Here is a 26,342-nt window from a genome sequence, read left to right on the forward strand (position 1 = left end):
TGCAGTTAATATTAACCAAAGAAAAGATTAATAAAATATAAAAGAAATAAGTTAAGCGAATATAAAGATACGTGCAACTGCGATTAAAGCGAGAAGACGAATGAGCAATAGATTTTCTGTTATCGCTTCACATTGACGCCAAGAAAAAGAATACCCCCCCAGACTTCTTTCCGATTCCACCCATTGAAAATGGATCATCCCTACCGCAACCTGTTTCTATAGCGCCCGCCGTAAACATAGACGAATGTCTAGCAGTATTCTTGTCGTGGACAGACAGTATTATTCAGTACTTTTACAAAATTGTTTAATATTGAGAATATTATGAAAATGAAGTTCAAATGTAGCAAATTATTAAAGGTTAATGGATTATGAAGGTGAGTTATTACAACGACCTCAAAAATGTCGTTAAATATGAATGTAACAACTTGGCCGGTTCTTTTCAAACTGTGTGAATCGTTCTTTGCATTGTGAAGCCGCTGTGAAGTGAAGCGAATACACTTCACGTGGTAATGTTTATATTGGAATTCATGTATAAATTGTAGAAATCGAGAAACTATATAATTTATGCATTAAAAACTCAGTAACATTTTAAAATGAAGGAAAGAACTAGTGTAAAGTTAACATTTTCTCTTTTACAACTTCAAAATCTTATAAAAAGAGATCCACCATCATATCATGAAGAAGTAAGTTTTATTTTCCGAAAACAGAATATTTTGCATACTCGTTTTTTGATTAAAGATTTGTTTCTGCAAACTCACATTCTTATCCGATAAATCTGTCATTCCAGTTATAGACTAGCAAACAAAGTGTTTGCCATGATTTTTGTGTATTTATTTCGAAATCGTATCAAAGATAAATAAAAAAAGTCTGTTATTAAGAAAATTTCTCTGTTTTTCCTTTTTTTTCCTTATTTATTTATTTTTATGTTATTTCTTATTGAACCTTAAATTATTCCTTTCTAGTTCCAACAACAATATGAACATTTCAAGGCGCAGTTGAAGCTTTTCAAATTTGATCCACAAGAATTCCATGAAAATTTTGCAGATTTAGTAAACTTTCTTGCTCAGGTAAATATATTCCAATTGATTATTGTTACATCCTAAAATCATTGATAATAATCTGTATATATTTTTTGGTTTGTCAAATAGATAAAAATTATTCTATTTAAAAGAGGATTAATGTTCTAAACAATATTAAAAAAAAATGTTCTAATTTATTTGGCATGTAAATAATGTTTATAAAATGTGGAAACATTTAAAAAAATTCTATAAATAAATTAATATGAATAATTTTACTGTTCAGATTTTACTATCCTAATTAATTTTTTAAATTCTTGAAATGTATATACAGCAGTATTTATGATATGTATTACTCTAAGAATAAAAAAAGGAGGAACAACAATCATCATTACCTTACACCACATCTAGTACTTATTATGCTTACTTACATCATTATGTTATGTCTAAACATTAAGAATCTCAGTTTTATTCTTTTACTTCTTAAGCATGTAAAAAAAGTCAAATAGTATTCAAAATTTAATATTCAAAGATTTCAGGATGAACTTCCTCAAATTTTAGTTAATTTCAAGTATTGATTATGTTTATCAGGTGAAGCAAATATGTTCATAATAAGTGATCCCGTAATGAAGATGTTTTCATTGATGGTACCTGTTATCGTAACTATTCATAGACCATTCATCGATTTGGTAAAAAAAAAAAAAAAAATTTAGTGTGACTTTTTTAGTTCATTCTGAAAAATAAAAATGTAAATTACTATATTTCATGATTGTCTTCCTTATTTATAAATATTTTTCTCTGGGATTAAGCAGATGTCTAATTTTTGTCCCAGTAATATATGAATGCTTTTTAGAGTTTTTTTGTTCTTCTACTTTTCTTACAACTAAGGTATTTTTAAATGCATATTTCTAATAGGACATATTGTATTTGAAAGAGTTACAGAATCTGACAAATATTTTTTTTATAAATTTTTGGAGGCACATATTGCTCCACCTCCCTTTCACTGCATTTTTATTGTAAGCATACACATGTCTATCTTTACTCATGGATTGAATGTAAAAATAAAATAAGGGGGGAAAAATAGGAATGTTCAAACTGCCTTTTCAAATGCCTTACCAAACTGAAATTAAAGAGGATTTATTTATTGGATTATTCTTATTTGATTCGAAAAGTGCTATCTTTGTATAAACAAATAATTGTGCAGTATTTTGTTTATAAGATTATATTTTGGTAATATTATATTATTTTGATTATATTGTGTTCTAAACATTTGATATAGCTTTTATAAATGTATTGAGAATTTTTTTTCAGTTTTAATATGTTTTTTTTTAAACATTTATTTTACTTATGTCTATTTTTATAGGTATCTTCATGTTACAAAGAGGATCTTAAAGACTTTCATGTAGAGTTGATGAACATACTTAGAGAGTATGCTACTGTTTTGCAACCTAACATGCGACATGTATGTGCTTTTAATTTTTTTTTCTCCAACTAATGAATATTTACGTTTTAACTTAATTTTAATACTGAACTTTTATTGTTATTTATATAAATTCATTAACCTAGACTGTGTAATCTAAATAGCTCAAATGTCAGTTTGAATTTGAAAACTTTGTTTTAACAATAATAAATGTAAGTAAATTATGCAATGAAATTGAAATTTCTTTCTCCTTATTATTTATAGGCGAATCTAAAATATTTTATCAAAAAAATTAAAATTAGTCAACCTGAAGTAACTTTTCATTGTGATGTAAATATTCTGGTCTTCATTGTATTGAGCCTTTTTCAAATTAATGTGACTATAAAATGTACTTTTCTGACACAAATTTTTGTGCTGGTAAAGTAATTCGTTTTTGATATATTTGTGTTTACTTTTAGCTGCAAAGTAATTTGCTTATTATCTCTTCTAATATTAAAGGTGATTGTTTACATGTTTTAGCATTTTACATGAGAGGCCTTTAAACATAGGTCTGGCAAATTTTACACAGATATGCTTTGAAAAGTGGAAATGTGTTCCTGAGAGTGATTTTTTTTAATTAATGAGAAAATTAAATGTTAGCATATTTTGATAAAAATTTGTGACTATTACAGCATAATGATTTTTATACAAACTTAAAATTTAAAAAAAAATTATCACTTTAATGACAATAATTTAATAGTCATGTAAATGTTTCCTGAATTTTTGCAGTTTAGATATTTTCTTTGACTTTCAGTTATAGATTACATTTTTGACTTTTCCTCTATTGTAAATTAAGGAATCAGATTATTATTTAATATATATTTGTGTAGTTTACATGATGCTTAAGAAAGTAAAGTTACAGTACACAAAAGTTTGAATATAAAAGAAGCAAACAAAGATGCTTTTATATGCTATGATATCATGAAATGTAACTCTATGAGGATGGTTCATATACTTAAGTAACATAACATGTTTAGTTTATTCAATTAACATGACTTTTAATTGTCATAATTTGATACTTAAAAATATTTTCTTGAGGGATTCATGAATATTATGTACACAAGATTTAAATAAAACTGAATACAATCAAAATTCATATTGAACCAATTGATAACCAAAGGCAGTTAATATACAATATAGAGAAAAGTTTAATAGTTTTCTTAAATGTGAATTCTAAAAAATTGATTTTTTTAAAAGTTGAAGTTTAATTATCCTTGCTGTTCATTTCAAATTGCAAATGAATACTTGCATCAATTTGTGAATTATTGAAAAAATAAGAAATTTGTATTTTTTCTAACATATTAGCATCCTGTATGCCCTTACTCATAAAGGATGTTTTTTTTTTTTTTTTTAAACTACATATATATGAATGCCTAATTTTATAGAAATTATTAATTCAAGTTTTAGATAAATATTTTGCATATATTCTTTGTTTTATATTAATAATCTATGTGAAATTATTGAAATAAAAATGTTTTTTTAGTGTTTTGTGAAAGCTCTTATTCTGATGCGAAACAGGGGAGTGTTGTCTCCTACAGATTTAACTACTTTATTTTTTGAATTGCTTCGCTGCCAAGACAAATTGTTGAGAGATATTGTTCAAGTGCATATAGTCTCTGACTTAAAAAAGATAAATGCTGTGCATAAAAATCAAAAAGTCAATACAGTAAGTGTTAATATCTTTTTTTTTTTCTATGTTTCATTGATAGTATGTTCTCTTTCACTACTGTCTACTTCATTTTTTACAATTATTTTTGAAATTATTGTATAATTTAATCATTTTAAAAATATTTCATGAAGGTTTGATCTTGATCATATAGCTTTCAATATAGCATGCATCTTTTCCATTTTGTTTACTGTGAACTTCTGAAATGCAGAAAAACATAAATCTGCTGTCAGTCTTAAACCAAATTTATTTTAATGCCTTAGAATGATATGCAATTTTACACAATAGTTTTTATAAACACACAAATCATTTAAGTTATCATGTAATAAATAGAGATTTGCTTATAATTTATTTTTTGATATTAACAAGCAAAAAATAGCAAGAAATAAAAATTTTTTTATATAAAGCTTTTTTTTTTAATTATTTATTAAATGCTTAAGAAAGTGGTTAGTAAAAAAAAAAAAAAAAAAAAAAAAAAAAACATTTGGTATGTGGACATTTTTGATTTACTTGATATTTTCCAATTTAATTTGAATTCCAAAATAAACATTTTATTAAACTTTATATATATTTTTTACTTATAAATAAACTTAATTTATTTTAAATATACATAATATTTATTTACTTCTTTCATGTATCCAAATAATTTTGAGGTATTGCTTGATGCATTGATAGATATTAGTGAATTTATAAAATTTTATTTTAATGTATAATTCTATTCATATTTAAATACATGTAGTCAAAATATTTGTTCTGTATAAAAAAACTGTTACAAAATTTCAAAGAATTTAAAAGGTGAATTATATGAATCATAAATCGTGTGTTAAGGAATATTATGTTATTCCTTTTAAAGAAATAATGGAATCTATAATATATCTATCTAATAATGGAATGGTGGATATCTGTTGCATTTTCTGTTCTTCAAATTAAATCATGAAAGCTCGATAATACTGAGGGATTGTTTTGACTAAAACATTGTGTGACTTTGTATTCTTATTCTTCTAGCTACAGTTGAACAAATCTAGCTTTAGGGAAAAGTATAGTTCTAAAAAATATTTTCTGATGAAAGTAACACCATGTTGTGAACTTATCTTGTTTGAAATGTTTTCATAGCTACTTAGAGTTATTCACGTTCCTAGACTAATATATGAGCCTTCTGAAAAATGTGGAAATTGTTGCTGACATCAAGATAAAGCATCTTTGTGTCTCTCTCTTCACAAAAGTAGTCCAAATGATATGCTTTTTTAGTAGAAAACTATATGGATAACAATCATTAGACTATTGTTTTTTTTTCCCAGTTAATTATTGTTCAACCAGACTTTATATTAATCAGTAGTTAATTTATTCCCTAATGTTATCATTCATAAGGAAATCTATGAGTGCTGCTTTGGTCTTTCAATCATTTTTTAGTATTAAAATTCACTTCAACTTCTAACATCTTGTTTCATCTTATCTTTTAACATTTTCTTTTATTGCCAATTGCGATTTGAGAGAGAGTTTCTCCTTCTTTCTTGCTGTTGCTTAAATTCTATTCCTCAAGAAGCATATACTATGTTTACAATACAGTTATAGTTTTTTCAACCAAATAAGTTTCAGAATGTTTGTGACCTCTAGCATTTTATATTGTCAAATGAAACCACAGTTCCATAGCAGGCAGCTGATGGCAGAATAACATCCCTTAGAACAAGGGTTCTCAAATTTCTAATTGTTGCAACCATTTTTTCAGAAACTGAACATAACCAACCCACTTCATTTTTGGTGTATTGAATTTTTTCAAAGTTTTTTCGTATGTTTTTCCAGCATATGTTCTTTCTATAGGAGATTTTATAGACTAACAAGTAATTTTGGTGAATAAACTCAGCATTTGTTTTATAATTTTATAAAATGATATCTAAATATCTAATATTTTCATTTGATATATAAATATATCTGATGAAACTTTTAAGCCCCATATCATATTTGCAAATTTTGGATGGACGCATGTGCATTCAAAAACTTGTTACAACCCGCTGAAAATTGATTCAAACTTAATTGGAAAGCCCTTGCTGTAGAATATATTCATTAAAACAATATATTGGTAATTACTCATTTTGTCTTTTTAGTAACAAATTTCTTTTTAGCATATTGATGGTTATTTTTATTATTTTAATAATTAACTATATGTGTAATATATCATTTACTTATTATAAACAAGATGTTTATGTATTAACTGCTTGCATACTATTACTTAACAAAAGATAGCTCTAAAGAGTGTGTGCTAATAACTTCTTTCATCATTAATGTTCCCCAATGGCATGCAGTTAAGACAGATTATCAAACATAATATTAAAATTAAATATGTGCAGTTGATTATAATAATTAAGTCATACAGTTTTTTAAAAAAGTTGAAGATAATTAAGATAAATACATATTTTTGAATCACAAAAATATTTCCTTTTCTAAAATCAATTGCATTAAAAAAAATTTTTTTTAGTTTTATATTGATGTCTCAGCTACTGGATTCTTAAATTTTTTCAAATAAGAATATCAAAATCATATTTGGGCAGAGATGACATTTTTATTGCAACATTCTCAGTATATTAAAAAAGTAATTGTATATTTATTCCAACTTTCTTACAAAGGAAATTTAATTTAAATATATATTAAATATTTAAATTAAATTTAATTGATTTTTTTTTCACTATAGGTTTTGCAGAATTTTATGTTTAAAATGTTAGCAGATGAAAATAAAACTGCAGCCAGAGTGTCATTGGTAAGTAAATCAAGTTTAATAGTATAGTTTTATTAGCATATTTTATGATATATTTTAATATATAAGTTTCTAAAACTTAATTGCAGGTTAGAGGTATTATCCCCCCATTTATTTCTCACTTTTAATAGATAAAAAATTATCTTAATGATAAAATAAAATATTACTCTTTATGTTCAAGTTACAGTGAGGAGGTTCTATTTTAGATATGAAAATTCTGATTAAAGATTTAAATTCTTTTAATGTTTTAGTACTATTTCTAAAATGTAATAAAATTATTTTTTTAATATTACAATGCATTAAATTATTTTTTTAGGATATTATGATTGACTTGTATAGAAGAAATATATGGAGAGACGAAAAAACTGTCAATGCCATATCTACTGCTTGTTTTTCTAAAGACACTAAGGTAAGTAGCTTTTCTTATAAATAATTAATATTCAAGTCGTGTAAAAATTTAAAGGAAAATCATTTGGTGTAAATAGAAGTTCATAATTTGGTGTGAAAGACTTGTGTAACTCTGTTCGAATATTTGAAAATATTTGGATTGAAAGTACAATTGTTGCTATTTCTTCTTTCCAGTTATGCATTACTTCCTGCAAATCTTTTTTAACAAATGTAAAAGGGATGGTGGTGTGGTCATTTTATCTCTTATATGTTTTATTATTTAGCACATATCTTGTTTCTAATTTTTAACTAAAGTAATTTTTTTGAATTGATACATTTTTCACAAAGAATTATTTTAAAGCAGGAAAATACTTTTTTTTTTGTAATGAATATTCTTAAAAAATATATTCATAAGACTTCATCAGTTATTAAAAGTTACAAGCATGAAATTAACTTCATAAGCTTCTGAAAACATTTGACTTTTTGTTTGTTGTAATAAATGTTCATCTGGAATAAATTTTCTTAGATTTCTTGACAGTGGAGTAAATATTTTTTGTTTAATAAAAATAAATAGTAAATTTAAAAGAAACATCACAAGCAATTACTTATTTGAAGTTGAAAAATGAATTCTTTTTTTAAATTAGAATAATCCATATTAAGAATGAAATTACTAACTCAATTGCAGGTTTTCAGTTTACATCTTGTATACTAAATATAGAAAAGTGTTTGGAGTCATCAGAAAATATGAACTTGAGACTTTTAAGAATGTCCACATGACATCCATAATTTCATAAAACACATTTTTAGGAACTTCTCTCGTCGACAAAGATAACTCAAAAACATTTTGAGATAGACGGATGAAATTTGGTATGTGGTTGTTACACGAAATGTGTAGCTTTTTATCAAATTTTGAATGAAATTCATTCAGAGGAAATTTATCTGATGTTCGAACATAAGTTAACCTGAACTACAATTCGAAGAGAACTATATGATAAAATTTGGCAATGGATTTAACATCAAAAATGTAGATGCCCATCAAATTTGAAACCAAATCTATCTAGAATTTGACTCATTATTGAAATACGATAACTCCAAAGCACAGTAATTTAAGTATATGAAATATTTTGACTAATATTGCAATTCTTCGTCAAATTGTGGTTTTTATCAATTCGAAAAACCCTGTTTAGAGCATATTTCTTTTTTTAGGTACTATTAATAGTATATCAAAAACTAAGCATGATAAACTCAGTAAGGTTCACTAAAGTTTACTGTGCAAGACATTTGTCACCTTATCTAATGTGAACAATTTTATGTAGAAGGTCAGAGAATATATCTTTGAAGCATATATGAGAAAATTTAGAAAACACTACTCTAACTGATTTTTAAAAAAAAATTATTATATTTGAATTATTATCTTGACAATTAGAAAGAAAAAAAAAGCACTTTAACTACTGGATGATGTTATTTCTGTAATATGAAATTGATAATTTCTAAAACCAAGACTTCACAGGTTTCAAAAGACTTGTTTTATTGTCAGATAATTTATTAAATTAAATTTAGTAACTTTGTAGATTCAGAAATTTTCATCAATTTTGATTCAAAGAAGAAAAAAAATTTACATATTTTAAAATTGTCATTCTTTGTTTCAAACCTCTTTTTAAATGCAATGCCATACAGATTGCCTAATCAGAATCTCATACTTTAAAAGACATTCTTCATTTCAAACCTTTGTTTAAATGCAAAGCCATAGAGATTACTTAATCTGAATGTTTTATGATTGTTTTTCAATTAATTATCAAGCGTAAATGGAACTCTTAACATACTGATTAATATCCTAGCAATTAATTATTCATAAAATTTAACTCGGCATTATGAGTTAATATATATTGCTTGACAGAGTTTTTGTACCCAAAAGTTTTTCATTTTCAGGCATTGTCTTTTGATAAAGTACAATTGCAAATATGCCATTATAGTGTAATATTATTTTGTTAAAAATCATTAAGAATTTACTGAGTCTTGTAAATGATCCTGTAGTGAACTTTCAAAATGTGTGAGCTATATTTTATAAAGTTTTAATTTTTGGGTCATTTTAATTTTTTTTTTTTTTTTTTGATTTGCAGTTTTTAATAAAATAACTAAAATCTCATGGATTAGATGAGAAGTATTAAAATTGTAATTTTCATGTTTTATCCCATATAATATAAATTTTATTTTATGATTCGGTCTTTTAAAAGTAATAGAGTTTTGTTTACAATTTTTTTTTTAGTTGCTGGTTAAAGCAATACACTTTTTCCTGAATATTGATGAAAAAGATGAAGAGGACGATGAAAAGAAAAGCGATTCTGAAGTTTGTGGTTTTTTTAAAGTTTTTATTGATTTTTAGTTTTGTGTTATCTTATTTTTTCTATAAATTTTACAACCTGATATTATTCAGTTTTCAGAAACCATTAAAATAAATGTTTTGAATTTTATAAAAAATGCTTGTTAGGAACATTTATAAGAATTAACTTGCATCAGTGCTCTATATTTCTATTATCAATTAAATTCTGTTTTTTGAATGATATTAAGATTTTTAATTAATAGATGAAATAATTAACAAAAGGTAGTTTGCTGCAATCTTATTAACCAATTATCATATTATTTACTTTTGACAATGCTTAAAATTCTACATCATTTAATAATAATAATTTAGATCTGAATATCCATTCAATTAATTTTAAATTTTGATTAGGAATTTATTGCAGTGTTAGAGAGAACATTGTGTAAGTGTGTGCGTGAAATAAGTCTTCTGATAAATATGAATGAAATGAGTTTTCTTTGAATCAGAGCTTTCTTCTTGCTCATGAATAAAATAGAATTTTCAATTTTTTAACAGCTTTTTAAGTTATTTGCTAAAATCATAACCAGATAAATGACTTTCATCATAGTAAAGTAGCGATCAATTACAGAGAGTGTAGAAACTCATTCATGATTTAAGTAGCTTCAGATTGAAATATTACCAATTTTTAATTGAACGAGTGCATAAATGTTATTCCAAGTTGGGCAATTAAAATTACAGAAATTAGACCCTGAACTAAATAGATGCCTGTGCAATTCAGAGTTGAGGTTTTGATTCAATAACCTCAACTCTTCTTAAAATTAATTATAGAGAATAATTAATTTTAAGAATGCAAATCAATTGAATATCACATATATATAATAGTAAAAATAAATTATCAATCCAAAATTTGAAGAAATATAATATCAGTATGATTGTAGTTGCCACTAGAATGATACAAATATGGTTGTTGCAAAAGAAAGATAAAATTATCACTTAATGAACTACAAAAAATTTGAATGTGATAATTCGAAATTTCCAAAGCAGCCTGTCCATCGTGGGTCAGCACTATGAGACAGTTATTAAGAAAAAACAAACCAAAAAATTTAATTTAATTAAAATGCTAAATAATTCAACAGTAAAAAAAAAATTTTATATATAATTTTGACATGTTCATTTTATCTCTACTTATAAGCCACTTCAGAATTATTAAAAAAAAAAAATGTATTGAAGGATTGAAAAATTAATAGAGGTAACCATACTATTTCAATGGCTATAAGATTAATGTCATTTTGAAAGATTTATATTTCTTCAATGTCGTCTCTTGCATTGAATAAAAATAATTTCTGGCTAGGATCAAATCGCAATTGCAGTTATGTAGATCCTTGTAGAACAACTCTCAGCCGAAGCCAACAAATAAATCAGTCATAGATTACTACTAAACTATTTTCGATATGCTTAAAAACATGGATTGCTCCATCTAAACCATCAAGTAAATCATTAAATAATGTATAGCTTCAACATCACTGAAAACAGTTTCACTATAACATTTGTGATTGCTTAATAAGGTAAAAAATACTTTCAGCTACTACTTCTGCTATATCAACTGTAACTGTTTATTTGCCACTATTAACATCCATAAGTCAGTCTCTGAAAAAGAGTTGTTTGAAAGTTGGACTCATAATTTGCCATCTTAAAATATTGTGTAAATTATTCAGAGTTTTTCCTTTAGTTATTGTTTTAGATTTGGGTTATTTTACATGGTATCTTTTAAAGATATAATATTTTATCATTAATTATTTATTATTAACCTTTATATAATGAACTAATTTGTTTCTTTGTCTAATTAAATTCTTTGTTTTGATAAAGGATGATACTCCTACTTTGAGAGAAGTTGTACAGTCTCATAAAGTAAATAAGAAAACTCGAAAGAGAAAGAAAATTCTCGAGAAAGCCAAACAACTTCTAAAGGTAAGATTTATTTTTTTGTAAATATATATATCATTATAAGAGTTTAACTTATTGTAAATTACTCAGAGAAATATACGATTTTATAAAATGCATTTAATTCTCGTGTTTGTAAAATCTCAGAGAAACTATTTATAGTATGCTGTTGCAACATTTTATGAAAAATCCCAGAGTAGCTAAAATCATTTTACATTATCTAGCCATATTTTTATTTGTTATAATAATATTTTTGTATTTTCTGTTCAGGAATTTATGTCTACATTTCCTATTATAAAAAAAGTAATCTTTTTCTCCTAATGCTATTTAGGGACTTATATAATATTTTCTTAAATAATTCTTTTAATCCTTAATGCAGTCCTTAATTTATAATTCAGTCATCATCCTTTAAGCAAGAGATCTATCATTTAAGTAATTTCCATTTATGTATGTTTATTTGAAGAATTTTGTGATTTTCGGTAAGGCAAATATGTTGGTAAATAAGTAATGAATATTTACATGGAAAGGAATACTGTAATGGCCTTTTGAGTTGTAATTTGCATTTTAGTTAATAATAATCTTATTTATAGAGTTTTTTTTAAATTTTAGACAAAAGTATTACACCTAATTATCTATAGTTAATTAAAAAAATAGTTAAAATAATGTTTTTACTTTATTTTCCTTCTTATTTTTAAGTATTTGTCTAATATATATTTTCATTTTTTAAAGACCTTTTAAACTTTATTTATTTTATTTGAATATTTTATAAAGCATTTTCAAATCAGGTATGTAATAACAGTCTTATATAATTTGGTACTGAAACTCTGGTCGATGTTTTAATTTTCAATGTCTAGTTAAAATTTCTAGCTAGCAACTGTGGATCAAAATTTTCCTTGCTACTTTTATCGTGCATTTAGTAAATATAACTTTTAACACTGGACTAGTGCTTAAAGGAAATCTTAAACAAATTCTTTAATTATAATATTAAGGAGGGGTTTATTATTAGTTTATTATTATTAGAGGTTCAATTTATTAAACCCCTTCTTTAATTATAATATTCTTATTATGAAATATTATACTATCTCCCCCTTATTAAGGCATTAACAATTTTTAAATAATTGTTTCATCAATAATTTTTACACTTTGGTCAAAATTAATTTATTATATATAGTCAATTATCACATAAAAATAGTTAATAATTTTTGTATTAAAGTGTTTTTTTGCATTCATTGTTTTAGAAATCCAAAAAACGAAAGAAGAACCAGGAAACTGTTAATTTTGCTGCTATTCATCTTCTACATGATCCTCTTGGTAATTAATTTTTTCTTGTAAAATAATATCTTGCTTCAATAATTTAATTTTTAAAATGAAGCATTATGAATTTCTTTCACCTGTCTTCTTTTGTAAGCAATAAGTTAGAATGAATATAATATCTTTTTTTAAACTTGATTTTCATCAATTATTTTTTTTTAAAAATTATTCATGATATGGAGTTTAGATGAGAGCTAAAACTGAATAGCTTATAATGTGTATTCTCTTGACATTTTTAGGGCTTGCTGAAAAACTCTTTGGACGTCTTCAAAAGACAAATGAAGGCTTTAATGTTAAATTGTTAATCATGAATTTCATTTCAAGACTTATTGGCATTCATCAGGTAAATTTTTTTATAAATACACATATATTTTAAAAACTTTTTGTCAGATTATTTAAAGTTTTTGTAATATTATTTCTCAACTTATGAATAACTTTGTAATAAGAATTTAATTTACTATATACCTAACTGTTAATGATTGAAGAAAATGCAAAATATATTCTTCACTTTTGAACAATATTTTGTGTTTGAAAAATTAGGAAAAGCAGTTAGTAATTTTAAAGTTTTAAAACTTAAACTATTTTATAACTATAAATTATATAAGTATTTTTTAAGCATACATTTGACTAAAATTTTTTTCATGAAATGTGAAATACGGTCATATTTTAATTCTTGACTAACTGCATAAAAATGTTAGTAGTTAATGATGTTTTTTCAAAATAGATTATCAGATTTGATTGATCACTGATTAAAATTTTATTTCAGTCAAGCTCTAAGTATTTTTTAACATGTATTCAAAATTGATTTTTTTTTCTTCTGATTTATTGCAGCTTCTGGTTTTAAACTTTTACCCATTTTTGAGAAGATTTATCAAGCCACGCCAAACAGGTAAGAGTCCTTCCATTTTCCACATTTTAACATCGTGTTGCTCTTTTATGCTTCAGTTGTTTACAAATTATTATTTCAACGGACATTCTCTGTTTGATTTTTAAATTCATAAGAATGCAGAAAATTAGATATTTAAAATTTTCTGGTAAAGCTTTTCGTCATTTCACTTTAAAATTTATGAGAATTCCAAGCCGTCAAAACAAGTTATAAAGTGAAGTTTGAAAACGAAATATGTTCAATTTATTATAGTTATATGTAACTTCCTTCATCTGTATATAACTTCCTTTTTCAGCAGTTTTATGAAACTGGTTGAATGTATATATAATTTATTCAGAAAAGCCTTATGCCATCAAATATTGTATGTCATTTCCATGTTTTTAAATACAAATTTTTCCAATTTTAACTATTATTTAGCTATTTTAAAGTTTTTTTATGTTGAATTTTTGTTTGAAATTATCAAATATTCAGTACTTCCTGGAATCTAGTTAAAATGACAAATTATGAATTAAAATTACTAAAATGTATAAAAAAAATTAAGATATTTTTTTTTTTTTGTCAATGAATAAAACGAATGTATAAATTGATTAAATAATTTTTCAGATGTCACCAAGATTTTGATGTGTGCTGCTCAGGCTGTTCATGAATATGTGCCACCAGATGTAAGTCCTTTCTTGCAATTTTAAACATTAATTTTGAGTAATTCAAATTTGGACATTTTACTTTGCATTTTAAAGAAAGATTTAAACATTTAAATTTCTCTTATTTTACAGCACAGTTTCCTTAATTCAGTTTGTTTGTACTAGATAAAACAATGTTGTTATTCATTTGTTGAATTTAAGTATGGAATTCATGTTTGCCTTTTTTTTTTACTGTTTATTTCAGTTTTATCAGTCTCTCTCTCTCTCTCTCTTTGTGTATTTGATATTTTGATTTTACATTCTTGTAATGTTAGTAATGTTCATTTCAGTCAGTTGAAGAAGTAGTCAAAGAAATTTTATACAATTTTGTAACAGAAAGAAATTCTTCTGAAGTCATAACAGTTGGGTAAGCTGATATTTTCATTTTTCACATTTTTAGATAAATATTACCTTATTTTTTTTCTTTAGTAGTTAATAATACTGCAATGAACAAATTTCCTCCTTCTGTTCCTTTCCTCCTAACTTCATTTGCTAAATATTCAAAATCGGCACAAATATAAAATACTTATTAGTATAATAAATAACATTGTCATTTGTTTCTTATTTTTTTAAAAAAATGTTCATCAAATAAAATTATGTATTATATTTCCCACATTGTTATTGTTAATGAGCTTTTAAAGGCATCATGATTGCTATTTATCTGATCTTACATTCTTTCTAATAAATGTGTGAGAATTTGATTGTAGAAATGTGGTTGTGGTTTACAATTTGTATATTGCATTTGAATTTTTATTCATTAATCTTAATTCTTTCACATGTTATGTTTAATTCAATGCTGTTTTTTTTTATTCCTTTGAAGTAAATATTGATCATTAGAAAAGAACTCAATGATAATAACTCTAATTGATTTTTTTTCCCTCTCAAATTATCACTTGCTTAATTGTACAAAATTTTTCTAGAATCTTTTTGAGTATTAAGTTGTTAAATTTATCTCTTTTCTGTTTTATCTCTTTTTGGATAATGGAATTAGTAATAAAAATAAATATTATGTGTATAATGAAAATACTGTTTTAAAATGGAATTATTCATATATTCCATTTATTTTATATAATTATAAAAATATTGTATCAATATTATAATGCAACTTTTATATATATATATATATATATATATATATATATATATATATATATATATATATATATATAATGTTAACATGAAATCCATTTTTGATCATTTTAATTGCTAGTTGCTAACTTCATATTTTCACTACCAATTACACATGAAAAAAGGATTTTCGCTATTTACATTAATATATATATTGTCAAATTGTGTTTTATAAAGTTGCAAAATTTTATTTTAGCATAAATTCAATCAGAGAGATTTGTGCAAGATGTCCTTTAGCAATTGATCAAGATCTGTTGCATGACTTAGCTCAGTATGAAAAGTATAAAGATAAAAGTATGTATTCTTTTTTATATAATAAATTATTTATTTTAATGTTTTTATCATTGATTTACCAAAACAAAAGTTCGTGTAAATAGTTTGGCAGGATGTTCATCTACATAAACTGCATTCTTCTCTTTAAAATCCTCAAACTTTTATAGGAATAGAAATAATTTTTATATTGGTTGTTGTTCTGGATATATATTATGTAATGAATTAATGCATAGTTATTTTTATATAGAAGTGTATTATTTTCTATTTTTTCCCCACTATTTTATAAGGAAGGTAAAGCTTCAAAATATTTAATGTGGCTAAAATAGAATCCAAAGAATCAAAAATTAAATGAATAGTATAATTGAAATTCAATAATAAGTAATTTAGAAAATTTATATAACTAAAACAGAATAAAATGTTTTATCAACACATATGTTCAATAAATTATATAAGAATATATTTAAAAAATTTCAACTTTATTATTTAACTTTTAATATATTAATTAAAAAAAAGGCCTTTAATTTGGCTTCTAATTCTTAATTCTAAAGGCTTTTAATTTGGTATTCTAAATTTTTATCCTATTTTAAAAATCATTGTTATTGACTTCTGAGTTGATTTATTGTATAAAATGTTAACAACTAAAAAAATTGTGAGATGTTCTTAAATTGGTAATAATAACATTATATAGATAATAATGTTATTGTGGCCAATACCAATAAAATATTATGCGATATAGGACAAAGGTCCTTTGCCTGAGAAAGTAATAATGCAAAATCATTCCATTATTTTCTGTTTTGATTTTTTGTAATTTTCAGACTTTTGTTTGATTGCTGAAGAATTCTAATATATATTAAGCATTTACATATTCTGATTGATGTAGATTGTGCAAATCATGGAGACATACTCATAGTTTCCAAAAATTTCATTGTATTTTTGTCTGCAATTTGTCAGATTTCAGAAGAAACAATTTTTAATGTTGAATTATTTGTAACCAATCTGTTTTGCTTATTATATTAGAGTTGTTAAATAATACTATATATTAAATTATAACTTTATTTGTAGGCCCCAAATTTAAAGTTACATTTAAAGAAGTTCAATGAATTTTTCTTGTGCACTAAATTTTCTCTGGAGATTTCAATACTTATAAATGGTAAATTATTTTCAGATGTGCAAATGGCTGCCAAATCATTAATCAGATTGTTTAGGGAGATTAATCCAAAAATGCTTCATCGTCGATTTAGGGTAAGAGCCCTTTTTTTCATACCTTGTTTTTTCTATAAAATCAGTAATCTTGTAACATTATAGCAATATAACTAGTTATATCATTTCATAATCTGAAGTGAGACTCTTAGTTGATAAAATTATATCAGATAATTACCTTATTGATTTTAGCCATTAATGTTTGTTATTATATTTTTTTTGGCAGAGTTATTTCAATCATTATTTGTTTAAAAAACAGATAACACACTAAGCATTAATTCTGAGGTTTCAGAACAGAATATATCATGATTTAACAAGCCTTATATTATCATTACCCCCCCCCCCCCCTTCTCATCGCAATTTTTCAAGAGGAATAATAATAATATTTAAAAAAAACACCACTTAATATTTTGTAGTTGATAATAAAGGTAGCTGTTTTTAGCATTATTTATGACTAGAAGATTGTACTTGATATACTATTATGTATAAGACAGTGAGGATTTACTTTTTTTTCCCCCCCCCTTCTTTTATTTCTCTCCTAGGAAATTAAAAAGCTTGAAATAGGCATTTTTGTTTGCTAAAAAGAAATATATTCAAATTGTAGTATGTGATTTTCAAAAACTTTATTTTTAAATTAAAGTATAATAAAAGATTGCATGTAACTTTAATTTTTGAACTTTTATTAAAAAAATGAGTTATCAGAACAATTCATAGAAATTATTTGAATGGAATTAATTATTGTATTTTTGCATCATTTACAGAGCAGACCTACAGAAGCAACTAAGCAAATTGATACCAAGAAACTTGAGTACGGTGCTTCAAGTGCTAAATCTTATATCCCTGGCACTGAAGCTCTGTCTCTTGATCCGTCTGCTGAAATTAATGATGTTAAAGCTGGTAATATTATTATTGTTCAATTCTTTTTCTTTTTTTTTCCTGTATACTTTAAAAAATTTTACTATTATGCTTATAACTTCTTGTAAAGCAATTTTTTTTATGTGACTTTAAATTATAATAATTGTAATGTTATGTCAATAATTACTTTAAAAAAAAAAAAAACTTTGGGGAGCATGCTCAACAAAGATTGACCTAAAGATTTGCAGAAGTATGTGTTGAATTCTAAATCATGCTTTCTTTGCTCATGCAGAAGTAGAAACATTTTTAAAGTGCATATGCTCTATGTGATCCATACTATCCGTTCTAGTTGTAATAAAGAACAAATTTTATTAAAATTTTAGTTTATATTATTCAACATCATTCAGGCATATGAGGAAAAGTATGCTTCTTACATACATGCTTTCTGCATTTTTTTTTATTACGAAATTTTTTGTTTTTCTTGATTTTATTGTAGTTCTGCCGAGGATATTATGTGGAATTATTTTTTCAAAATATTTACTAGATTTTCATGTATAGTTTTCATTATTCTTCTTTGTTTGTATACCATGATGTTGAATTGTTTCAAGAGCTAATTTTTAAATATAAATTTTTATTATTTTGGAAAAAGTGGTAGTTTATTTCTTGAAAGACGCTTCTAAGCTGCATAAGAATTAATCCTGGCATTGCTGAAAAGTGAAAATATTACTTCCTCAGGCCATCATTTTGAAATTTCAGTTGTGACATCATTTCATCTAAGATAATAACCTTTGGGACAGATAGTCAGAAGCAAATTATTTTGGGCTTTTTAAAATCTCTCGTCTTTTATTTGTATTGTCATCTTTATACATCGTGGTTACCAAAATCCTAAATTTTTTTTCAGTTTTGAAAGAAAATTGCCATTTCTTTTTAAGTTCAAGTATATGATTTTTGGGTTTTTTTTTTCTTTGGTTAAATAAATTTAAAACAAATTTACCTCCCCCTCTCTCCAGAATAGATCCCATCATTGTAAAAAAAGTTTTAATAAAACATGCACTAGCTCCATGCAGTTCTATTACATACACAATTCTTTAGCTTTTGGGTGAATATCTATTTTAGAAGTATAGAATACTCTAAATCATTTGTTTACTCTAACTTAGAGGAAAAAAAAAAGAAACCTTAAAAATGACAAAGAAATTTTTCATGGAACAAATTTTATTTGTTTCACAAAATGCGGGTATTCATTTTAACCAGGAGGAGGGATTATTTTTTTAAAGCATTGTGTAGAATGTAAAACACTTCCTTGCATATTATCCAACTTTCTATGATTTTTTTTACAAAATTTTTATAGTTATTATTTTTATAGGTATTTAAAATTTTCTACAATATGAATAAATGGCATTCTAAGTAGTGCAGAAAATCATATTGATTAAATAACTCGGAAAAAAAAAGCTATAATTCTAAATGCCAAAAATTTCCGTTCAAATTTTTAAAAAGCAAAAGTGTTTTTAATTTTTAAAATTTCAGTATAAAATATTTATAGTTGTGATTATTTATTTTCTTTTTAGAATGAGAGAAGAATTTTCATATAAATGGAAGATGAAATTTCACATATTTTTAAAGAGTTCCTAGATGTATTTTAAATCTTTAAATCAATAAAATTAATTATTGAGGATTTTGCTTATCTTCTGTTTTTTAACTCTTTGAAATCAGATGGTGCCTCTTGCTCACCATTCAAAGCAGTGCATTATTTTGATGTTTTATTTATTTATTTTTCAATTTGATTGTTGAAAATGCCTACAAAATTGTAAAAAAAAAAAAAAGTAGATTAATTTTTTTAAAGAAATTCGACTTAAAACAATTATGTATATTTATTTTGCAGAGCAATAAACAAATAATTGTATTAGGTGAATAATTATGCATTGAATTTCTTTTCTGAGTATAAAGGGTTGAATTAAAAATATTCTCTACTATTATTCTGTTTTGTGAAAACAAACTTGTGTAGTAGTTTTTTATGTGTTTATGTTGATAATTATTTTAATAATTAATCATAGAAGTGGATGAAGGGAATGACAGCGATGGTAGTTGGATTGATGTTTCCCATTCTGAAGATGAATTACCTGATGGAGATGATTATGAAAGTGAAGAAGATGAAGAGGAGGAGGAATGCAAGGAAGAAGAGGAAAATGATGATAAAGTAAGTTTTGTCCTTTTTATATATATATTCCTAAATTTTGATGAGCTTGGAATCTGTTTTATGACGAAGCAACTGATACATTTTTCAGATTAATGATTAATAAACATTTGTTAAAGCAAAAAAGGTGTATGTGCATTCTATATATAATTTTACCTAAAATTAAAAATATTTTACAAAATACAAGGACTCTTTTTTTACACTGATTTAATGTACTTTTGTAAGCTGGAGTTAATAATTATATTAAAACTTGTAAAAGGCAAACATTTTCTAAAAAATAATTTTCTGGTAAAAAAGACAACAACAACAACAACAAAAAGACAAAGACAGTACAATAAAAATTGTCTTTGACATTATATATTTACAAAAATTCTGAAATATGCTGTTCATTAAAAAGATAAATGTAACAAATAAAGATGCTATAAATAATTGTTTTGTGTACATAATATAAATTTTTTTTCTTGCTCCATTTATATTGTAATATTCCTAGCAATTTTATTAAAAAAATAGAATCAACATTTAATTTTAAATATTATATAATATTAGTTTTACATTCTTCAAAAATAACACGCAATTGGTGTAAAAGCATAAATTGCATGAAGCCACTTACGTAAGCTAAAATGCTAAGGAAACAAGGTAATTATTATACACTTCTTATTAGTAATATATAGTATTACCCATCTTTGGTGACCAGTTTGTTTACCTAGATTATTTAAATTTTAGGCTTTTGAATAATTAATGTGAAATGCATTTTTTTAAAAAATCTGAGTTCAGTTGAATTAGTTTAATGGAAATTAAAAACTGTACATATTACAGCATAAAAGTGGAAATGAAAATTCTGCTACAGAATTAATGAATGATAAAAGCACACAATTGAAGTTTTGATGGATGAGTTTGAATTCCAACATAACATTTAAAAACATTTTTAAAGAGTGCATCAAATTAAATTAAATACTATCATTAAAATTAAAGGGAAAATGTAGGAAATGGAGCTGATATCATTAGAAAGGTAGCTTTTGAGAATTAAAATTATTTTTGTAAGGCAATTGTTTTAAAAAATATGAATGGTGTTTTCCATGGGTAAATTTTCATCAATACCCATCTGGCAATGGTTAAACGCATTTTTGTGCTTTATTTAAACATTTTGTTTGAAGCCTGTTTTTTTAATTTCTTTTTTCTCCTCTGATTAAATGCACTTTTTGATGGCATGGCAGATCCTCTCAAGAGCATATTTAATAATATTTTACAGCTCTGTTCAAAATGTTGAACTCTGTGCATATATAAAAATTTTCAATGAAGCAATCTAAAATTCATAGGATGGCTTGCTTACATTTAATTGTTGCCATTCGCTAATAAGTGCGATTTCTGTATTACATATGTTAGCATTTTATATGTATATATAGATTTGTTCTTTTATCTGAGGCTTATTTTTAATAAATATTCAATGTATTGCTGATTGTTATTAGTTAATTGTATTTTGTGCATCTGCTTATCCACTGGCTCGGAGAAGGGTTATTAAAATATCGTGTTAATATATTTCTGTTAAATTTATTATCTTTCACAATATAGGAATGGAGTTGCATATGATGTTTGATGCAATAATTGTTCTTTCTCTGCATGTAGCATATAAATATGAATAACTAGTATTGCATTTACGTTGTTTTGAAGCATTTATTCTAAAAGAAAAGCATAATTATCACTTTCTGCCTAAATATGTAGTCCAAAATACACATCTATTTGCATCTCTTTACCTTTCTACTTGCCTTCAAATATTTTAAAGATAATCACGATGGTTTCAGCCCTCTCTAAAGATGCTATGCTTACTCAAAATGTTTCTGATTAATTACAATGTTATTTTACAATATTTTTATCCCTCACCCACTTGTTATTGTGTAAAATGTTAAAGCATAGACATTGATTTCAGAATTTTAATAATTAAAATTCACTAAATGAATCTGTAAATGTTAATGCATTGTGATCATGGGAGAAATTTGAAGAAACTAACAAAGAAATATGAATAGTGAGAAAACTATTAAGGAGAGAACATAAAAATGTAGTAGTACTGTATTTCCTCATATAAATTAATAAATGTGGCCTTAAAAAAATGAAGCTTGCCTCATTGATTCCATTTAGGAAAATTCTTATTCTATGTGCACATTACTTTTTTTTAATGGATAGGAACATTCTGATAACCTTCTGAAAATTCAAAAATGCCAATTACAACACCTTTCTTATTTGATTGGATACTTCATGAGTAACATGTTATTGGTAAATGCTATGATTTATCTGAAGAGACATTAAATCTGTATATTCATAGAATTTTGTTAATTTTCTAAAATGATGATATTTGGAGAAAAAACTTGAACTGCCAACATAGTATCCATTGTTATCTTACATATTTATATAAAATTGAAATTTTTGTAGTTTAGCACTTGAAAATTTTTAATAAGAGATAGTAATCATTTTCACTTTTTAAACAATTAATGTATATGCATTTCTTCATCATAAAAAATATCTTTTTTTTTATGTTAGGAGAAAAAGCCGGGGACAACAGATGGATTGGATGAAAGTGGTGATGCTATAAATAAGGTTAAGACAGAAGAGAAGACCAACGCGAAAGTTTCAGAGACTGTTGAAGATGAAAAAATGAAAGCAGAGACTATTTCACATTCTCGTATTTTATCCCAAGAGGAATTTCAAAAAATCAGAGCAATACAAATTGCAAATCAAGTGCAATATGCAAAAGGAAAGAAACGGAAAGCAGAGAGTATGGAAAAGGAGCCTGAGCTTAAAAAGTAAATAGCATTTTGAATAAGCATTTTTCAAATTTATTTAATAAAACATGCATTTATATTTTAATAACTTTTTTTTTTTTACAGAAATGAAGTGGTTTCTTTGAGTGACATAGAAAGGTTGCACAAAAAACCAAAAGCTGATAAAGAAACAAGATTGGCAACTGTCATGGTAAATATTTTTTATTCCTTTCATGTAGGCTCCAAGCCATCCATCTAATAAATAGTTGCTCTTCTCCTTATAAAATAAGATGAATTAACATGTTTATTCATCTTGTTATATTAGTTATTTATATAATAGGTCAGAATGAAATTATTTACAGCAGAACTACCAAAATATTAATTCAGTTTTCTTCGTTCAACAAATCAAAAACTGACACTTTTGTAAATGAATATAAAAGCATTTATATTAATTTATTTTTACAAATAATGCTATATATAAGGTTCCAACTTACAGATAATATTTCCAGTAAGAAATAAAAACTTGTCTATTATATTTAAAATACAAAAAATTAAAAATAATAATTATTAATTTTAAAATTTTAACATCAGTATTAAAATTCTAATAAAAAATATTTAGTTTAAAATAACCAGTTCTTCATTAAGTGAATTAAAAAGTTTTTTGGCCTGCAATTTCTTTCTGAACTCTTAAACTCTCTTTTTGAGCTTCCTCAAGATTTTTTTTTCTTTTAATTCTTTAAATTGACATTTTTCTTCCCTTTTCCTTTTCAAATTTTTACTTTGTTCTTTTACTTCTTTTTATACTCTTCATATTTGATTCCTCACTTCATCTTGGATTCCTCACATTTAAAATCAGTTGTTTTGACTCTTCAGATTTACTTATTCCTTAATTTACTTGAATACTGTCATAAACAGTTCTTGCAATGATTGCTTGTTCTTTTATATTCTCTCATAGACAATCTTTATTGATCGAAGAATTTTTTCTAAACATTATTGTTGCCATGGTGAAATATCCTTATCGTTTTTAACAACGATATATATTATCATTGCAATGTTATATATTAAGATTGCAAAAGTAGGTTGAACCAAAATTATTAACTATGGCGGTTCTTTGAAATGTAAAAACCGATCTTTCTGAAAGTTTCATTAAGTTTGTTTTAAGCCACAATCATCAGCTTATTGCTCTTATTATAAAGAAATTTCAAAAAGTCATAATACTCTTGAAAGAAAACTATCACAGGTTGTTGTTGCTTTGATGGTTTTGGCCATATTATCTTTGGATGCAGAGAAATGACTGCCCAAAATCGCCAATCCCGCTCATGAATGGCTTGAAATGCTCTCAATGGCAGTTTTTTCTGATTTTTAGATTTTTTATAAGTTTTTTAAGTTGATAAAATTCCCTGATTGTTCCCTTATGTTCTGTCATCACCATGTGAAATTAATATATTCCCTTTGAATTCTAAGAAATTAAATAAATTTACACAAAATAATTGAATTTTTCTATAGTACCTTTATATTTTAATTAAATACTTATTTTTCTGTAATCATATTACATTTACATGAAGACATAAAGACAAACTGCATTATTATTATTAAATGAGTTCCTACATTTTGTATGCTAATTGATTGAAAATATCTAAATAATATGATTAGTATTTTTTTTTAAATTATATTCTATTTTTTTTTATAAAATTAAATATGAAAAGAATAGAATTTAAATAAAAAATAACCAGAAATTGTAACACTTTCATACTACTACTCACTTCACTTTAATAACAATGTTAATGGATGATTTAAAAAAAATACTGATTCAAATTATCTTTTCCTGAAAGGGTAAGAAGTTCTGTTAAACAGGGTTGCCATGCTACTGGGAGAACCTGAAAAACACAGGGAATTAAAAAAAAAAAAACTGGGAAATACGGGGAATTTTTAAATTTCTAGTTATTTTTCCCCCATTTAGAAAATGCCGATTTATAAAGATAGCCAGAATAAAAGATCGTAGTCACAATTTCCAAAAACGAAGCAATGTCATTCGAGATTCTGTGATGGAAAAATTCGCTCCACTTCTACTCACTCCCCCCCTTTTTTTATATAGATAAATCCAGTTTTGATTTGCGAGACATTTGTTCTTTATATGCGAGATTCCCGAATTGAAGTTAATGAGCATTCGCGAGACTTCGGTAACTGCGTGAAAGAATAGAATACATTTCTCTGGCTGGGAAATTCAATCAATTTTTTTTTTTCAGTGACAACCCTGTTAAATAGTTTAAAATGAAATTTTAATTTGTAGCTTATCCTAATAAACACATAAACTTCTTCCTAAAAAGTCCATTTATATATTTTAAATGACTGTCCACTAAATTCCAGTTAAGTATTCTTCTGAGATCTTTGTATTATTTCTGACGAAAAGAAGAATAAAGATGTTTTGTTTTTGCTTCTGCTTTTTACAGCTGTGCATGATTAATGAATGTATTGATAATGATAGCTGTACAAAATATCTTCTCATTTGTAGGAAGGACGAGAAAGCAGGGAAAAGTTTGGAAAGAAAAAAGAGAAAAACCCTCATGCAAGTAAAACCAAAAAGCAACAAAAGAAAAATAAGGCATTTATGATGATTAAACATAAAGTTCGATCTAAGGTGAAGCGATCGTTTAGAGACAAACAAGTAAGTAATTATTCAGACTAGAATCTGATTTTCATAGTTATTTGCCATTAATTATTCCTTATTTAAAATGTAACTTAAACATGGTTAGGAACTATTAATTTATACCTGACATTAAATTCACAGTCTGTTAGAATAGCGACTATTTTTAACACAAGGGTTCCGAGGTTGTGATAATTTGAATTACAGAACAAATAATAGTTAACAATATGAATGAAAAATAGTATTATGAAGGATTGTCCATATTTTCTTAGGCCATATCTGATCCCTTAAATAATGAGAACCAATGTAATTGGAAATTATATCATATATATCCCTGTATTCTTTACCCTCTCTTGACCATATAAGAGTGGTTGCTCTACTAAATATAGATGTGGATATAATAACTTAAGCAACATTTACTCTTATCTGAGCAGTATTGCAAATAATACTTTCTGCTATATTAATGAAGGAACTTATTATCAGTAATCAAACTAACTGCCTAAGATTAAGTGATAAATAATACTTTACTGAATTTTGGCGAGTTCAGAATTGTTATTATAAAAAAAAATGTAAAATATTCAAATTCTAATATTTTATACATTTCTATAATCTAATTATTAAAAGAAAATCTTACTTTCTTCTGTTTATATAAACATATTAGTTTTTAAATTTAAAAATATGTGAAATTTCATCATCTAAATAAAATGTGTGTATCGATTTCATTTGCAGGTGGCTCTAAGAAATGCTCTATTGAAACGCAAGAAAAAGCACTAATTTGTATGTATAGTTAATCTGTGAAGATTATGTAAATAAAAAGAAATACCTTTGAATATATTGTACAAAATTATTTTTATGTGATCAAGATCGATGCATAGTTTAAAAA

The 26,342-nt window shown here is 25.1% G+C and overlaps 1 protein-coding gene across 1 annotated transcript; it reads left to right on the plus strand.

Moving 5' to 3' along the window:
* Window positions 1-483: 483 nt before the first annotated feature.
* Window positions 484-26,289, plus strand: LOC129962639 (protein SDA1 homolog). Its single transcript, XM_056076503.1, has 21 exons — window positions 484-683; window positions 963-1,067; window positions 2,380-2,478; window positions 3,959-4,141; window positions 6,828-6,893; window positions 7,207-7,299; window positions 9,544-9,624; window positions 11,464-11,565; window positions 12,777-12,849; window positions 13,089-13,192; window positions 13,681-13,738; window positions 14,339-14,397; window positions 14,706-14,782; window positions 15,740-15,837; window positions 16,982-17,058; window positions 17,778-17,913; window positions 19,923-20,065; window positions 22,595-22,857; window positions 22,942-23,026; window positions 25,328-25,480; window positions 26,189-26,289. The coding sequence occupies exons 1-21, from the start codon at window positions 594-596 to the stop codon at window positions 26,231-26,233; spliced, it is 2,190 nt and encodes a 729-aa protein (XP_055932478.1). The 5' UTR covers window positions 484-593; the 3' UTR covers window positions 26,234-26,289.
* The last annotated feature ends 53 nt before the right edge of the window (window positions 26,290-26,342 follow it).

Source organism: Argiope bruennichi, chromosome 3, assembly GCF_947563725.1.
Source record: "Argiope bruennichi chromosome 3, qqArgBrue1.1, whole genome shotgun sequence".
NCBI lineage: Eukaryota > Metazoa > Arthropoda > Arachnida > Araneae > Araneidae > Argiope > Argiope bruennichi.

Bases quoted from the DNA above. Each gene is read 5' to 3' on its own strand.
- LOC129962639 (XM_056076503.1), top strand. From the start codon at position 594: ATGAAGGAAAGAACTAGTGTAAAGTTAACATTTTCTCTTTTACAACTT. The intron at 1,068-2,379 runs GTAAATATATTC...CTATTTTTATAG, and splicing joins TAGTAAACTTTCTTGCTCAG to GTATCTTCATGTTACAAAGA. The intron at 17,914-19,922 runs GTAATATTATTA...AATTAATCATAG, and splicing joins AATTAATGATGTTAAAGCTG to AAGTGGATGAAGGGAATGAC.